General features: G+C 38.7%; 1 protein-coding gene and 1 pseudogene across 1 annotated transcript; one reads left to right on the top strand and one right to left on the bottom strand.

Moving 5' to 3' along the window:
- Positions 1 to 5,877: 5,877 nt before the first annotated feature.
- LOC149165392 (calmodulin-like protein 3) lies at positions 5,878 to 6,704 on the bottom strand (annotated as a pseudogene).
- Positions 6,705 to 10,531: 3,827 nt separating this feature from the next.
- On the top strand, positions 10,532 to 11,431 carry LOC149165391 (uncharacterized). The gene has a single exon (XM_089429794.1). It carries the CDS (start codon positions 10,532 to 10,534, stop codon positions 11,429 to 11,431), a length of 900 nt encoding a protein of 299 aa, XP_089285920.1.
- The last annotated feature ends 5,620 nt before the right edge of the window (positions 11,432 to 17,051 follow it).

Raw genomic sequence — 17,051 nt, 5'->3', positions numbered from 1 at the left:
CATGAACAATCCAGGAAAAGAACATTGGATGGTGGTGAAGTGGATTCTCAGGTGTTTGAGAGGTACCAAAAATCAAGAATTATGTTTTAGTGGTTCAAACATTGCTCTACAGGGATATGTTGATGCAAATATGGCAGGTGATAGAGATAACAGGAGGAGCACAACATGGTATGTGTTTACTGTAGGTGGAACAGCTGTCAGTTGGGTTTCAAAACTGCAAAGTGTTGTTGCCCTCTCAACAACGGAAGCAAAGTATGTTGATACAACAGAGGCTAGTAAACAAATGATTTGGTTACAAAGGTTTCTGGATGACGTAGGTAAGAAGCAGGAGTTGGGCAGGTTACAGTCACAACCAGAGCGCCATACATCTTGTAAAGAACTCTGCATTTCATTCTAAGACTAAACATATACAGCTCAAGTACCATTTCACACGGTCAGTGTTGGAAGATGGACAGTTGAAGCTGGAAAAGATACACACTAGCCAGAATCCTGCAGATATGTTAACAAAAGTTGTAACCAGGGATAAACTGAGATTCTGCTAAGTTTCAAATGGCCTTCAAGTATGATGAAGAAGATGAGAAACATCTAGGTCCAAAGTGGAGTCATTGTCCGACAAATGAAGCAGTGGTGGTGTTGCTATAATCAGTCTCCAAGTGGGAGATTGTTGGGTGTGGAGCCTGATTATCTTTATTCAAGGTATCACTGCATTGGACCCCAGTTCGTAATGTGGTGGAAACATTGCCCGTAATATTTGCGCTGCAAGGGGGGTGACAATGATCTTTAGGAGCACCCCCACCCCCCCCTGTGGCGGGGGATCAGAGGCAGTGCCCCCGAAGCTAAAAATAGATGTAAAATTACCTTGTAAAATGTTGTAATTTTGTAGTCAATCTGGGCCATTCATTAGGCGGAGATCTGATGGTAGAAGTTATGTTTAATTTAGGGTTTTTTTCCCTAGAAGGCAACCCCTCGCTATATATGAGGGAATTGTATTGCGTCTATGTAGATCTGTATTCTGAGTGAGAAAGAGAGAGGAGATTGTGTGAGAGCGAAGAGGGAATTACAACGGATCTATTGTAGGTTGTATCTCTTCAGTTTGCTGGATAATATAAAAGGAAGGATTGGTTGTTTCCCGTGGACATAGCCCAAATTGGGTGAACCACGTATATCTGTGTCTCTCTTGTTTTATGTGTTTTCTATGTTTATATTTATGCAATATATTTTATGTGTTCCATTGCTCTGTAATATATAATTTTCTAACAGAACGTTGCTTCATTACCAAGAGTTATAAGTAGCAAAGCATATTTATCAAATATTTCCCTCGACCATGATTGATACCAGTCTCTTGTAAGGAGGAAGCGTTTTATACCTGAATTTGTCATAATATGCGAGATCCTACGTGATATCTATTGATATATCTATCTTGTGGGTGTTCCCCTTTTATGGTCTACTGAACTACTTCTTCTTTGTCCCTCCCATTTGTTGGTTACCTTAGGTATTTCTTGTCTCCTAGTAACCTGTGTTCTAGAAACTAGTGTCTTGTGTTTTGTCTCGTCTAGTTATCTTGGTTATTTCTGCCTAGTTACTCGTGTCCTCTCCCAGTGGATCTAAGAGAAAAGTGGGAATTGAGGTCGATTCACTTCCCCTATTTTTCTTATTTAAGGTTGTTATTGGATAAACCAATTCACTCATTCATTAAGCTAGTTGCAATAGAAAGCTATCAATGTGATCCTCCCCTTAAATAATAATAAATAGGGCATAGCCCAACCTCATTTTTCCTTGTTAAAATAAATAATTCAAATGGCTAACAAATGGATGAATCAACCCTAAAAAACATTGTACTCCTTCAACCTGAGGAAGAACTAGGTGATTTTTTTTTGTTACAATATGAACTCAAGCTTTTTTTAAATTTTGGTTTATAATCATTACACACAAGGATGATAAGACTTCAACTTTTTATTATTATCTTGGTTTATAATCTTTATACATGGATTGATGGGTGGAAGAAATGTTATGCATCATTCACCTGAGTTATAGAGGGTGCCTCACTTATCTCCCACCTAGGTTGCAGAGGGCACCATGCTTTTCTCTCACCTGGGCCTTGAGTGCACCTCTTTTCTGGTAGGGGCTTATCTTGGACCTTCATGCTGATTTAAAATATTAAGGTCATCTATTACAATACTAAAACTTGTATGAAAGGTTTTCTAACTTATGTTTGGGTGAGTCGATTGTGTAAATCACTCTTACTATTGCTCTTGAATTACCATTATGGATTTTTATTTTTGTTAATTGCCAAGTTTAGCATGGTTTTATCTTAAACCTGTATATATATTAAGCACCCAAAGGCATATTTTAAACCTAGATCTATTAAGCACCAAAAGCCATAAAAATGAAATGAAGGCCCAAATTTATCAATGCTTAAAATATAGGAGTTTATTTTCTTCATTCCCCTGAGTTGTATACGTCATTCACTTGGGTTGTAGAGGGCCCCCAACTTATCTCTCACCTAGGTGTTGAGTGTACCTTACTTGAATCTTTTTTTTCTTATCTTGGTTAATAGTTATTACACCTTTGACACATCTTATTTAGCTAAGATTGTACACCTCATTCACCTGGGTTTTGAGCGCACCTCATTTCTTCTTTTGCAATAAAGTTCTCTTATCAATTGTCACTATACCGTTGAGGGCAAGTGGCACTAATGTTGTAGATTTCAATTCCTTTTACTTGGTGAAAGTTCGAATCTTTTAGGGACTTACCCTGAACCTCGATGTTGATTGACAACACTAGGTTATCTATCACAGTGTCAAAACTTGTATAAAAGGTTTTCTAACTCATGATTGGGTGAGCCTGAATGTAAATCTTTTTTTATGGTTGGATGAGCAAAATGTAAATCACTCTTCTGTCTTTAGTTACTAGAATAGGGACTGGTTACTCTACAACCCCTCTTATTTTACATTACAACTTTCTAACATATTTAAAATATTGAATTCTTCTTTCCTCTTTATTTTTATATAAAATTATATCGCGTACAATTTCATATTGTACCTTTTAAACTCTATTCCTTTAACGTTATATATGGATTCAAGATGAATTCTTTCAATATTTCTTTCAAAATTGTCAAAAATGTCTTACAAAACTTGAAGTGACGTTAGTCAGCTCATGGTTAGCAAGTTGATCAATGCTTTCCACAATTTTAATCCCATCAGTGCTTGAATAGTTTTCTGAAGTCGTTGAGATTTTGTAATAAATACACATGCTATAACCCAATCTGTCAAACGCTATCATCGCTTGTCTAATTAATTCGTTAGCTACAACACCATGACTAACTGGTTAAATTGCTAGGTAGCGTAGGCAATAACCCTATGTTGTCCATATAGAGTGTGAGGAATATCATCTACGGTGTCCCTGTGACGTGGTCAATCAAGAATCAGCAAGTCACACATCCTGCAGCCACACCAGGGATGCAATTTCAAATTTATCTCTCGTGTCAGGTAGAAATTTGATTACAGTTAGTAAGTCTCATTCTTTTTTTGTATTGTTATATACAAACAATACATTTTTTTAATAATGGTTGGGAGTTAGGAGGTAGGTTTGAAAATAACTACTCAGAAGAAAAAAGCACAATAGTTGACTATAATTTTATAAAACAAAAAATTTGTATATGAAATGCATGTTAATGATGTCTAATAATTTTATAAAACTAAAAAGTTGTTTATGAAATATATGTTAATTATATCTAATTAACAATGTTACTACACTTTTTCTCTGTATTCTTTTTGTGTTGGTAAGAATTTCATTTTCAGCGAATCTACCAAAATATGATAACAACAAATAGATATTACAACTAAGTAAATTCTCTAACTTAGTCTTGGTTTAAACTACTCGTTAAGCAACTTAAATATTCAGTTTCAACTTTTTTCCTTGTTTCATAATTTTCCTTAACCATCAGATATGTTTAAAAAACAAGAGGCAAAAAAAGCATCAAATCCCGGGCCAAAACCATACTCTCTCGTCTCTTGAGGAGATGTGAATTCAGTGTTGGGTTGGATTTATTTAAATACTAATGGTATCTGAAATTCTGCCTCTAACATATGAATGCGCATTTCTTTAATATTTCATAGTGGGTAAAACAGGGCCAAAACAAAAAGAGCAGTTTAACTTTTCTGCCTCTAACATATGAATGCCCATTTGTTTAATATTTCATATTGGGTAAAACAGGGCCTAAACAAAAAGAGCAGTTTAACTATATTATTGTTATTTTATTTTTATTTTTTAAATTTAGTATTATAAATATAATAATAATTTTTTATTTGTTTAAAATGTGTTTTTAAATACATAAATAAATTTAGAGTTTTAAAAAAAATATGAAACATTTAAATTATATAAATTCATTTAAATTTGTAATTATAAAAAATCCCATAAAAAAAACTTCAAAACTAAGAATTAGACTGCATCAGAACAAAGTTTCAATCATCTTAAACAAATGTATCAATGGACAAGGATACAATTGCTGTGATTGCACATTCAAAACCACAAATTGCATTGTTTTTTCTTTACAGGACCTAACATGATTTTTACATGAATCAGTGGGTAACAGAATCGTACAACGCTGTGCAAACCACATGCTACAGCCATCTCTTGGTCTATCAGATCCTAATACGCCAATACACAGAGCAACGATACATTCCTAGGCTCTGTGTTGTGACTGTAACCTCCAAGGATCTTTGAATGGGCAAATTTGTCCCTGCCTTATAAGTTGGATATGACTTTTGTTATAAAGCAGAGTATATGTATTGAAATTGGCTTAACAAAATTAATTTGCTGTTTTGAACATCAAGCAGTAGAGGTGCATTACTTTTCCATAATAGAGCTGGAGATAACAGAGTTGGACTTGCTTCCCATTGGTGGGCAATGATCTGGCGATCACAAGTAACCAACCAGTGAGACACATTTGAAAACAGAGATATCTAACCATGCCTTACTGGTGAAAACAGAGATATCTAATCATGCCTTCTGGTGATTAGCAGTGGATAAGCTTTAAAATTAGCATTGACAAGGTTGTAATGCTATTTACATTCTTAAACTTAAATTCTGTATAAGATTTCTGTTGATGAGATGGATACGCCATAAACCTACTGCTTATCAAATTCCCAATTAATCAACCATTATGTTAACAAGGTTCGCTCATTATGTCCATACCCCTGTTAGCATAAGAAGATAACCAATGTATAAGGTACAGGAGTTTATAATTATAGAAACCAATTTCCTCAAAGTATGGAGAATTCTGCTAGACTATTTTATAGTGATGGAAACGTTTTACCCTAAATAGTTGAACCGTATGCATAACTCTGCCCTTTGCGCATATGGGGTATAATCTGCAAAAACAAAAAGAACTCGGAAGCAAGTCATATATATTTTCAGGTCACTCTTGAAACAGCAATTTTGATTCACAAGCAAGAAGTTAAATCTAGCCATATGCCCAAGTATATGTCTAATATGTTGCGGAAGTTTTACAGTTAGTTCATGCTTAACTCCGAACTTGGCCATAGAAATTTGATTTAGTTTGCAAGTCTTGCTACTGTTATAGCAATTAAACATTATCGTTCTTAAATGGTTCGTTTTAGCCCTTGTGGAAAGGACTCTGTTGGTCTGCTCTGTAAGAGGGCTAAACTGCTCTCGTGTTATATAGACAGGAAGTATGTATATACCACATATGGCATGTTCCAGAATTCAATTCTGGGTTTAATGCGTTAAAATATAATACAAACTAGGCAGAATAAGATGGTAATATGTCATTGCAACTGTCCATTATTCTCATATGATCAAAGAAATTTTGGGAAGAAAAATTTACAAAAAGAAATCCTAGAAACAAGGTTTTTATTAACACATTTACAAAGATTTGTCCGTCATGGTCATCATGTTCTCAAATTCCTCAAAATCAATTCTACCATCTGAATTTCTGTCAAATCTTGTGATCATCATTTCACAACTCTCCAAATCTTTTCCTTCTTTTAGTCCTAAGCTGAGCAGCACCTGTTGAAGTTCCCATGGACTGATGAACCCATCCCCATTCTTATCAAAAATGCTGAAGGCTTCCACCAACTCCTCCGACAACGCGTTCTCCTCTGTCTCTGCATGCTCTTGAGCTTCCCCACACAAAATGAGAAGAAATCCACAGAAATCATGGAAGCTCATATGCTGCAGAGAACCCATCATTATTTTCATATTATCATCAGATATATTCTGAATTCCAAGTTTTTCGAGTAACCCTTGTACATCCTCTGCAGTAACCATGCCATCGCCATCGCTGTCCAAGGCATTGAAAATTCGACAGAGGTCCCATGTATGAACGAAGGCAGTATATCTTTTATTGATAAAATCACTGCTCGATTCATCAATCATATCTCCGGACAATGGGTATTTTCCAATAGCCCTTATAATATGTTGGCCTTTTGGATTGCAAAGTTCAGGGAACTTAGTTTTCATCATCTCAGAAACCCAAACATAAACATAGTAGTTGTAGAAGCTATAAAACTTTTGTACCCAATTCAGAGCCATGGATGCAATCATGCTCCAGTACATGGGCATGGCACAAACATTTGAAACTGCAGGGTTTCTGATGATAAGATGAGACACCATGCTTGGTATATGAATGAGATGCCTCAATTCAATAATTGCTGTAATGTAAAGAGCAGAGAAGAAAAAAGGACCGGTGTATGTTGGGCGTTACAGAATGGCAGCGATTCCTATTTAGAAGCCTTTGATTACATGGCAGTGCGTTGCCACGAAAGTGAGGAGAAAGAACGAGTGCAATTCCTATTGGGAAGCCTGGGGTAAGTCAATATGAAACTCAGACGAAACAACCAATGAGTGTGTATCCACGTTTAGAGATTTGTCTTTTAACATGCCGCGTGTAGCGTTTTGAAAATATGTACAAGTGTGCTGCAAGATGCTGGGCGGCAGGCCGGCTTACGTGACCTGGAATTGCTACAAGAAAACTCTTTCCAGTTACGTCGCTCTTGGAAAATTGTTTTCATAAGAACGTTGACCGCCAATGAATGCGTGAGGAGGAGAGTTGGTGGCGGAGTGCTGTTTTTTTTTATCATTTTATATTCATTTACAAAGTGTTCATCAACGTTAGATTTGAAGTGGATGTTGGTTACATTTTGTGTCATCCACGTTAGGTTTGAAGTAGTTGTCTATGACGCTATTGCTGCCTCGGGAAAGGGAGAGATTTTAATATTTTAATAATAATAATAAATATTTGTATTATAATAATAAATATTTAGTGTTAGAAAATTTATTATAATTTAATTGTTAAATCAGTAGGGAAGATAATTATTTTTGGTTATTATTTGGAAATGTAGGTTGATTTATCATTTTTATTAAAGGAAAACTACGTTATCTGAAATAACTTTTCAAGTGTCCGTAAAATGGTAGCTTTTCACTCTTACAAGATACCTCTATGGTTAACCTATTTCCTTGTGTCCCAGAGAAAACAAGCTCTCCACGAAATAAATATAATTTTAAAAAATATAAAATTATTTTTAATAAATTTTAAAAAATAAGTTTACCAAAATAATAACAATATTAAGACTGGCAAGTTTGTTAAGTCAACCTATTCGGATGGGGTGTCGTCGTAGTTCGCGCTAAAGACATTCAAGAACGTGGCTTTATATATACTCTTATTCTTCCCTTCAATTGCTCGCTAGAAGGTATATACCCTTTTTTTAATTATAAATTTGATTATTTAATTAGTTTATAATAAAAATAATAACGAAGATTTATTTAATGATATAATTATTTAATTATAAATTGATTATGAAAAACTATGTATATTTAATTAGTTTAAGATAAATATAATAATAAAGATTTATATATAAGTTGTTTGTTTACAGGGTTTGTAGATCTCTCGAAAAATGGCGGGTTTCTGCCTGCTGAATCGAGGGCTTCCCTGACTGTATGCGACCCTTTGGAACCAGAGGATGGTTACCTCCACGGGACTGATTGCGGGTTAGGGCTTTTTTTATGGTTTGAACCTCAATATTCGGGACTGTCGGTGAATAATTTAAGGTTATTGTTGTGGAACGGCCGTTATCATCCGCGATACCTGTTCTTTTCCTGCAGACTGTCTCCTCCTGGTCATATGGTGGTCAGGTCGGTATTTTGTCGGTTACTATGGTGGAGGAGGACCTCGTGGACTACGAGGAGGACCCCATGCCTGAATAGGAGATTTGGGCTCATCAAAAAAGCCCGGTCATGGACCCCTGGGGAAAAAAACCGGTTCGGTCGACAGCTGCTGCTCAACCGTCGCAACACCCGCCTCTTTCCGGTAAAAGGCAGCATCCGGCTGTCAATGTTGAGGATTTACCGGTTTTGGATTGTCCCCCCCTCTCGCCGGCCACGCTGCATCTACTTGGCTCCTGCATGCAGACTTCCCCCTCTTTCGACTCTCCCTTGCCATACCCCTCGCTGCATCCCTCTCCAAACCCCTCGCAGGTCTCCCAGCCCTTGAACACCCCCTCCATCTCCTTGGCCCCGGCTAGCCCCTCGAATCTTCAGCGCCCTGCTCGATCCTTCATTCACCCTGGCTTCGGCAGTTTAAACCCACATTCCCCTATACGTTCGGGTTGTTTCAGCTCTCCTTTACTGTCTGCTCGCCCTGCAAAATCGGCCCAGCATAGCACCTCGGACCTGTGTCGAAATCTACTAAAAGAGTACCCAACGGGCCGGCGCTCGGATAAACAGAAAAAGGGCCGGTGCCTTAGAGCCATAGACTCAGATATTAACCTGACTTTTGGTGAAGACATTCAAATGGCGGATGTAATGGAGACAGCGAGGAAAGTACTGGTTGGTCGTGTTCGAGGTCGGACCTATACTGTGGAAAGATTGCGACAATGGACGGAGGAGATTTGGGGTTCCCTCCTGAAGGAACTTCCTGATATAAGGGTCTTAGCCAGAGGTTGGTTCGCTCTTCACTTTCATAGAGCGGAGTACACGCAATGGATATTGTCGCAATTCTGGCATATTGAGCTAGCGCCAGTCCTATTGAAGCGTTGGGACCCCCTTTTTGATCTAGAGCGTGAACAGCTTGGAGTTGGGCCTATTTGGGTGAGACTGCCTAGTTTACCCATGCAATTTTGGACCCCACAGGTGTTCAAGCGTATTGGAGATGCGCTGGGAACCTATCTTGAGCACGATCAGTCCTACGAAAGAACAGGCATTATGACTATGGCAAGGATTTTAGTACATCTTGACACCAGGGCAGGGCTGGAAGAGAAAATCACTTTACACCGAAGGCATTTCTCACGCAAACAACTACTGGACTATGAAGGTGTCCCATTTCGTTGTAGGCGGTGCCATAAAGTGGGCCATTTATACAAGGATTGTCCATTACTCTCTGCGGTGACTTCGGAAAATTCGAAGGGGACGAAACATCAGCCTTCGGTAGAGCAGAACAAGGGAGATATGAAACAAGGAGAGGGAGATATGGAACAAGGAGAGGTCCCTTCGGAGGCGGAGGTAGGAGCTTCAAAGAAGACAAAAATCAGGCGAAAAGCAACGACCTCACCTCCTCGGACTCGCTCCAAGTCAGCAGTGGAAGCATCTTCTCTCCCGGGTAATGAGTCTTTTCCCATAACCTCTGCACTTTTTTCAGATGTTATGTTTTCAGCTCTGCATTCATCTCTGCATCCTCCCCCCACCGCTCTGGGCTCTATCCCCTCCATTCCTTGCTCCATTGTCCCCCCCCCCCCCCCTCCCCCACTTTCTCCACTACTCCCACCTCCCTCAGGGAGCTTTCCACTCCCCATGCTCGTACCTCCTCCCTATCAGGGACGGGATCCCATACCTACAACCTTCAATCTCGGATACGACCAAAACTTTTGGGGTTGGGACTTTCCCCTGGACGGTCCAAAAAACATAAACCTGCCAGAGGCCATCCATCCAAGATTAAATTAGCCATCAAGTCGGCGGTGGCGGATGTTGCCAGGGGCCGACAGTGCACCATTGAAAGGGTGCTTAGAGCAATTGAGCCCTCTGTCCCTGTTTCCCCATGATTTGGCTCTCCTACAATTGCAGGGGACTAGCCAACCCCAAAAAGAGATTGGCTCTCAAGCGGCTGGCACAGGATACCAAATGTGACATCCTCTTCCTACAGGAAACTCTTGGCTCTTCAGACAACATTACAAGAACCCTCCAATCTATTCTGCCAGGTTGGGTCTTTCAGGGTTTGGATGCAAATGGCAAATCCGGTGGCCTAGCAATTGGTATTAACCCCAAAGCTGTCAAGATCATCTCAGCCTGGGGTGGGTGGGGATTCATAGGAATGGACATTTTCGTGGGGGAACTCGGACTTATGTTAAAAGTGATCAACATATATGCACCTAACCAGAACAAAATGGCATTTTGGCTCAATTTTTTGGAACATAATCTTGTCACAAATTCCACCATTATTGGAGGGGATTTAAACTTTTCCTTGGGCATGGAGGAATCCTGGGGTCATCATGCACAAATGGATCCTATCTCGGAGTAGATGAGTACATTACTGGACACCTACAAGCTAGTTGATGTTCCCATGAATAAGAAAGTCCCAACTTGGCATAACAGGCGGATGGGGGATGCTGCTTTGGGTCGGAGATTGGACCGATTCCTGATCCATGAAGATCTTCTCCGTAACCTACCCCTGTACAGACAATGGGTAGGCACTGGAGGTATATCAGATCATCTTCCCATTCTTCTTCAAATTACTAGACCAACCAAGAAGCCTCGTCCTCCCTTCAAATTCTTTACGGGCTACCTACAAGAACCAGAATTCATCAACCTTGTGACTGAATTCTGGAGATCACAACCTCCGCTGAGGGAACAGAGAATGGCGGCGGATTTCTGTGAGAGACTCAAAACTCTCAGGATTAGGACCGAGGAATGGTCAAAGAGGAAGAAAATGAGAGATGAACAGCATCTCATTGATATTGAATTACAGATTGCACAACTAACGGATGAACAGGGGCTTGGATTCTTATCGGAGGTTACTAAAGTACAATTGAACAATCTGGAGAAACAAAAAATTAAGCTGCTACTTGACAAAGAAGAACAGTGGAGGTTGAAAAGCAGGGCCATCTGGCTGCAAGTGGGAGATGGAAATACAAAGTTCTTCCACAACTTCGCAAATGGTAGAAAGGCCACTAATACTATCTGGCAGTTGCCTTGTGATCCTGATGGATGGGCCTCTACACACCAGCAATTAGCTAGATTGGGAATTACACATTTTAAAAGACAATTTACAGCTCCGTTAGACATCAATCTCTCGGATATCATTAACCTGGCAGGGAATTTTCCAAGGTTTGTGGAACCTGATGCAGTTGAGGATTTGATCCAACCAGTAACCATGGAGGAACTGGAAGGAACTCTAAATTGGTTCAAAAAAGGTAAGTGATTGGGGCCAGATGGTTAGCCAGTGGAGTTCTACTTGGCTTTCCTGGAGCTGTTGGGGAAGGATCTATTGGCAGTCATCGAAGAAAGTAGAATCAAAGGTCATATTCATCCTCCCATGAACTTCACCTTCATAGCCTTGATTCCCAAGACTGATTCTCCTGCTTCCTTCAATGACTTCAGGCCTATATCCCTCTGCAACTGCCTATACAAAATCATCTCTAAAATTATTACAAATTGCATTAAGCCCATCCTCTCCAATCATATTTCCCGGGAGAAATTTGCTTTTCTCCACCATCGACATATTCAAGATGCCATTGGTACGGCCTAGGAAGCCTTACACTCCATAAAACACAAAAACCTTAAGGGAATCTCTCTAAAAATTGATTGTCAAAGGCTCTTAACAAAGTGAATTGGCTTTATCTTAAAATGATCCTCATCCATTTGGGCTTTCCCCCCACCCTCACCTCCTAGATCTTGGGTTGCATCTTTACTGTTTCTTTTGCTATTCTTGTAAATGGATCGACCACTTCATCCTTCAATATAGATAGAGGCATAAGGCAGGGATGCCCTCTATCACCACTTCTTTTCCTTTTAGTCATGGAAGGACTGAGCAGACTTATAGCGTTAGAAAAAAGAAGCGAGAGATTCAGTGGTCTAAAAATCATGGAGCATTTCTATCTGACACATCTACTATTTGTAGATGACATCCTGATATTCTTGAATGGGAGTGTCTGGGACACTACCACGCTGAATGAGATTCTGAACCTATTCTGCAGAGCAACGGGAATGGAGATAAACAGAGAAAAATCTACCATCTCCCTATCAGATTGCACACTACAGGAATCTCAGCTAGCTATTCAAAAGTTTTCCTTTCAAGAAACCGATCTGATGGGGGGACTCAAATACCTGGGCTTCAGACTTAAACCAGATGGGTACAAGATTGCCAATTGGACCTGGCTCATCACAAAAGTGGAAAAGAGAATCAGCTGCTGGTGTCATAGGTTCCTTTCTAGAGCTGGCAGACTTATCCTCATAAAATCTGTCCTCGAAGCCACCCCGGTATACTGGATGTCACTTGCCTGGATACCGAGAGGGATCCTCCACAGAATTCAACAAATTTGCTGCAAATTCCTCTGGAATGGCAAGAAGGAGGGAAAGACTTTTGCCTGGGTAAAATGGACCAAAATTGCTACTCCAAAGAAGTGGGGAGGATGGGGACTTAAATTACTCCCGGCCTTTGCACAAGCCTTGGCTGCCAAACAAGGCTGGCTCCTTCTGAAACAAAATAGCCTTTGGGCGGAGGTTATACATCATAAATATATATGGCCATCGACCATCACTGACTAGATCAGAAACCCATCTTGGAACAGGAAGGGTATCTCGGTGATATGGAGGGCCATACTCAATTCTATGCCCATTATCAAAGAAGGTTTGCTATGGAAATTTGGGAATGGTGCATCTGTTCATATTGGTATCGACCCATGGCCGGGCTGTGGAAACTCCCATATATTACCAGATGGATTGGTACATCATCTTAATAGCAGAGGTATATTGTTTCTTGGACAGATTGGGGACTAGCAGAATACTACTTTTTATTCGCAAGCTTGGTTGACTAAACAACACTAGCATATCCCAAATGAATGGAGTAGATCTTGGCAAAGCTACATACAGGCACTTACAGAAACACATGTCAGATTAAGGAATGCAGAGGATGAAATTATATGGGCACTCTAAAAAACGGGACAATACACACCGAAACAGGGCTATGATAAAATCATCGCAGATAGAAAACCTAAGGTCTTAAAAATATGGTGGGATACATTATGGAAATTAAAATCTCCTCCACGTACCAGATTGCTGATGTGGAACATATTGGAAAACAAGATCCCCACTGGATCGTATCTAAAAAAAGGGCTTTCTTGGGTCCTACCCGGTGTGTGTTGTGCCTTCAAGAAGAAGAATTGACCCATCATCTCTTCCTTTCTTGTCCTACTACCAGGTGCATCTGGTCACAGGTCATTCAAACACTTAATTTGAACATAAATTGGCAGGGGGCGGATATCAGCTCAGCCTGGGAGCTTTGGTGGAGTACCTCGGCAGCGGACAAACCTAGGAACCTCCCACTTCTTGTTTCTTGGCATATATGGATCAAGAGGAATACCATCATTTTTTAGGATAGACTGGTTAACTGGAACCTTCTCCATCCTCTTATCTGTGTGGCATATGATGAACTTCCAAATGACAATAGTGTTATAGACATTTTTGTGCCTTACAGCATGAAGCATGAAATGTCGATAATCTAAGGGATCCAAAGTCCCTAAACATGTTGTTCCTACCCCTAGAGGAACAAGGTCAGCAAACCACAGCACTGAAAATCAGTTCTCCACCTGAAAACACTCAAAAACAAGCTATTTCTGGATCATGTCAGCTGCTCCACTGAGCACCTGCGCTGAATGTCAACTGCTCCACTTTGTACCTGCGCTGAATGTCAAAAGCAATGAAGGCTACCTGCTCTGGGCGAGATTGGCCAAGTGGCACAGTCATTTTGCAAGGTGTCAAATGCCCAGGAAGCTTCCAAAATGACACTTGGATCAGGGAATTCGCCTTGTGATGAGTAAGAGGATCTAGATCTCCAAGTGGAAGCAAGAAACTCCAAGTGGACTCAAGAACTGAAGAATAACTGAAGTGGGAGAGGACACTAGTCAGCTTCATGCCAACCTCAAGCTGACTCATCCTTTCTCCAAATCTCCTATATATAGAGCTCTCTCATGAGGTCTATGGAGGCTGGAATTTTGTGCAAGTAAGGAAGTGCTGTTGGTTTGAGTATAGAACTATTGGGTGATTGCTTTGAAGGAGGTGAAGAGGAGATTTCTTTCTACTGGGAGGTGTTGCTGGATTGGGCCTCTTATGGTTGTAACACTCTCAGAACTTTACTTCTTCTATTAATAAAAGCATTTGAGGTTCTTCTATATGCATGTGTCTCTATGGTGAATTGATGCTTGTATATTTGATTTATTCTAATCCTTGAATCAGTTATGGATGTATGCTTCTTGTAGTTTCCTTTCTTTGTGCTTTTACAGGATCTTTGTGTAGCTGGGCCGGTGAAAGAGCAAGGAGCTAGGAGCAAGCAGCAAAGAGGGAAGATTGGATCAACCATTAGCGGAAGATAACGGTTAGTGGATCTCTTTATCCTCTCTCTTACATCTTATAAAGAAGTAATCTCGAATAGCTTTGCTTTGATTGTTGCTGAGGTACTATCACCCTTAGAGTGGGATAGGGTCATTCCGTATTGGATACTTTTCCCAACAACAAATAGCAATGGGAGACCTAGGATCATTCGGTAGGAACAGATTAATAAAACAATTCCGTGGGTCTATTTCGATGGGGCTGCCCAACAGCATGGCTGTGGGGGTGGCATTCTTTTTCACTTATCTGAAACTCATTACTTTCATATTAGTATGGGACTAGGACCGGGAACAAATAACCATGCTGAATTGATATCACTTCGACATCTTTTATACTTTTCCATTAAGAAAAACTGCCGAAATTTGCAAATATTTGGCGATTCAAAGAATGTGACTGATTGGTTTAACAACACTGCTATTTGTTCTACATACTCATTGAAGAATATTTTGGAAGAAATTGTTTTTTTCAAAACATTCTTTGACCAGATATCTGTTTCTCACATCTACAGGGAAAGAAATGAAACTGTTGACCGGTTATCGAAAGAAGCGACGCATCATCCTCTAGGAGAGTGGATGATCGCTGAATTTACACCAGCAGGGACATACCAATATTTTCATAGGCCTTATATCGATGGGGCAATACAGGGAGGCAACAACCTCTAATTTCACAGTCTTATGAATATGAACTCTTTTGACTTATGCTATGTATATAACAGTATAATGCTTGTAAATATGGACATCTTCTATGTACAGGAGATACTTCTTGAACACTATTTTGATGGTCATAGTACCAGTACTTGTATACCCTCTGGGTTTTTTCTGTTACTAGTTTTTTGACAGTGGACGAGTGCCACAGTTTCAACATATGCCTTTGGGCATCTACAACATGTAATTTCTCCTTTGAAATTATGAATTTTCTATTTTGGAAAAAAAAGTTGTTTGTTTTTAATTAATTAATTAATTAATTAATTAATAATGTATAAAAAAATATTAAATTTTATTCACAATTGATTATATAATAAGTTGTTTTATAAATTATTATGTGGGAGATATTTTGTATATATTTTTTATTTTTTAAATTTAAAATTTTGGTTTATCGGACTTAAAGAAATGAATTATTTAATTTGATTTAAGATTTTATTCTTATGCTCAAAAAGCTTGGAGAGAAGCCTCCCTAGCCCACTATAATTTTGACATTGTAAAAGGTTAGGAAGGTCAGTTTTGCAATAAAGATTATGGAATTGAACTCTGATGTGGTTGTACGCAGGGCACTCTAAGAGGAAGTGATTTTCATCCTCGATGTTCATATTCTCACAAAGATGGCAGATCCTTTCCATCCATGGTGTTTTAGGAATTGCCCAATGACCCGTTTCACTATGGAGCTCATGAGAGTTCGTTCTAATCTTGGCTATATTAATTTTCTTCTTTGAGCTAGTTAAAATAGAGAGATACTTTTGATCTTCTAGGGTGGGGTTGATGACCTCCTTATAATATCTTAATTTTCTTTTAGCCGTTAAATCTTTCTCAGACCACGATTTTCTTGAACTTAGAAGTAACAATATTTTTAATGTTATTAATGTTTTGCAATGAAACATTCTCGTCAATCTCCCAAAGCTTTAACCAGGCCCTGGTGTCTTTATACCAACCTCATTTGAGCCTTAGGTGACTTTGGTTGGAATTTAAAGCTAGCTTAGGAAGTCTATGGTCTCCTATGTTATTGAGTTTGTGCTTGTACAACAGAAGCCTAGTCATAGCTAGGCTCTCAATAGGGGAAAGACCCACTTCTATAAAGAGAATATGATAGGGTGTATTTTTTTTTTTTTAATTTTGAGGTTATACGTTATAAAATGCTTCTAGATTTGCTCAATCTTTCTCCAGGATTCTCTAGAGATGCTGCAACCCCAAACCTCACATCCATATAAGATAACAGAAGTGACTAAAGTTTCAAATAGGTACTTCTTTATATCCCACGTTACGAGGTTTTCCATTTTACAATTATTTTCAAGACAAATATAAGCTTTCCACCCCCATAAATATACATATCCTTAATCATTAAACCCACTCAAATTGTAAATATTTTATGTAAATATCATATTTGTGATAAGTTTTATTATATATATATATATATATATATATATATATATATATATATATATATATATATATATATATATATATAGATATATATATAGATATAGATATATATAAAATATTAATATACATATGAAAATTCTTTGTAAATACACATCTCTTCTTAATCAAAGGAATGAGATTAAATTAAAACACAAACTCCACCATTTAAAGTTGAAACAAAATTCTATTAATTTATTAATACATTTTTTTATATAATATAGTAATTTTTAAAATTTTTATATATTAACCTATGTTGCACAAGTCTTTAGAATTGGATAATATTGAAAACATAGGTATAAGTGT

This window comes from Pinus tabuliformis, chromosome 5_1 (assembly GCF_031772625.1).
Source record: "Pinus tabuliformis cultivar Carrire ecotype Pingquan chromosome 5_1, CPIR1, whole genome shotgun sequence".
Taxonomy (NCBI): Eukaryota; Viridiplantae; Streptophyta; class Pinopsida; order Pinales; family Pinaceae; genus Pinus; species Pinus tabuliformis.
The sequence above is the reverse complement of the archived record's forward strand: the minus strand, read 5'-3'. Positions and strand labels throughout refer to the sequence as shown.

Coding starts and splice junctions, on each gene's coding strand:
- LOC149165391 (XM_089429794.1), top strand. CDS start 10,532: ATGAGTACATTACTGGACACCTACAAGCTAGTTGATGTTCCCATGAAT.